General features: G+C 39.6%; 1 protein-coding gene across 1 annotated transcript; it reads right to left on the reverse strand.

The window, feature by feature from the left end:
* Positions 1-598: 598 nt before the first annotated feature.
* On the reverse strand, positions 599-1,099 carry LOC145075860 (uncharacterized). The gene has a single exon (XM_079021950.1). The coding sequence runs from the start codon at positions 1,097-1,099 to the stop codon at positions 599-601; it is 501 nt and encodes a 166-aa protein (XP_078878076.1).
* Between the last annotated feature and the right edge of the window lie 465 nt (positions 1,100-1,564).

The raw sequence follows: 1,564 nt of genomic DNA on the forward strand, positions 1-1,564 counted from the left end.
CTAAAAGAAGAAAGAAGAGAACAATAGAAAATTGCTAAGCTTTTTCTAATTAAACGACAATACCCAAAAAACTCTTCTTAAACATCTGAACCTATACCCTATTTATACTAGACATAATTGAATCCTAAACAAACACAAAAACTAAAACAAGTCCATATCAAGTTTCGTAAAATAAAACAAACTTTCCTTTTAACCGATTAATCCAACAATCACCCCCTTAATTGGTTAAGCGACTCGTTCAAAATATTGTCGATTTCTCTCCAATTAGACCCGCTTCTTCCTTTTCCCATTTAGGACACTCGTTTTTATTGTGAACAAGCTCACCATATTTGTAACATCTAACGTGACTTTTATCCCGGACACGTTCATTACCATCTCGACTTCTTTCGGACCCCCGACCTCTTCCCCGGTCACGTCCAAAGTCATCCCGATTTGAACTTCCATTGCCACAATGCTTACAAACATGTGATTTTTCCTCACTAGCCAACAACAACCCACCTTGAGTGTCCTCAACTTTCTCGGTTCCTCTTATACACTCCTCGTATGCCTTCAATCTACCAACCGCTTCATCAAATAACATTGAATCCAACTCGAAACATTACTCTATTGAAGCCACGATTTGAAGAAACGACTTAGGCATCAAATCTAGTAACCTTTTTACCAAATCACCTTCTTCAAGCTCATATCTAAGACTCCTTGTTTTTGAAGCTAAATCGGATAATTTTGTCACAAAATCATCAACCGTTTCACCCTCCTTCATGCGCAAACTTTCAAGTTCTCTCTTTAACATTGCAAGCCGAGTCGTTCTCACTCGATCCACTCCCAAATACCGTGTTTTCAGCCTATCCCACACTTTCTTTGGTTCGGTGTAACTCGCCATTTGCAACACCATGTCTTCGGGTATTGCTTGAAACAAAAACGCAAGAGCTTTTTTTGACTTTTTTTGATCCGATGTTTCACCTGCCTTTGGTTCGACCGTCTCCCATATGTCATGTGCATCCATAATCGACTTGACTTTGACCGCCGACACCGGATAATTCCTTAGAGTCAAAACCGGAACTTGATACGCCATCGAACCTCCTTCTTTAACCAACGACATACTTTTCTCCTTAACCCCGACTTCTTTAATCAAGCTTGTTCCGGGAGCACTCTTCTACCGGACAACAAGACAAGGTCACGACCACTTTTACCGTCTTCTGTCACCCGCAAAACGAACCGATTCAAAGTCACCCGCTTTAACGTCTTCTCGTTTGTTTACTCCGTGCCTCCGGTTAGTCTCTCACAAGCCCGATTAAAAGAAACCAGGGTTGCTTTGTAATCAACCTTGAATCACACGTCCTCAAGGAAACCGCTCTGATACCAAGTGTAAGACTACTTAGGTTTGGAACTTGCTTCACTTATAAACAAAAAGAAACAAGTATGCATCTAAAAGAAGAAAGAAGAGAACGATAGAAAATTGCTAAGCTTTTTCTAATTAAACGAGAATACCCAAAAAACTCTTCTTAAACATGTGAACTTGTACCATATTTATACTAGACATAATTGAATCCTAAACAAACACAAA

This window comes from Lactuca serriola, chromosome 9, assembly GCF_051521515.1.
Source record: "Lactuca serriola cultivar US96UC23 chromosome 9, Lser_US96UC23_V15, whole genome shotgun sequence".
NCBI classification, from domain to species: Eukaryota; Viridiplantae; Streptophyta; class Magnoliopsida; order Asterales; family Asteraceae; genus Lactuca; species Lactuca serriola.

What these genes read in the sequence shown, in the direction of transcription:
- LOC145075860 (XM_079021950.1), bottom strand. Translation starts at nt 1,099, where the DNA reads ATGTCGTTGGTTAAAGAAGGAGGTTCGATGGCGTATCAAGTTCCGGTT.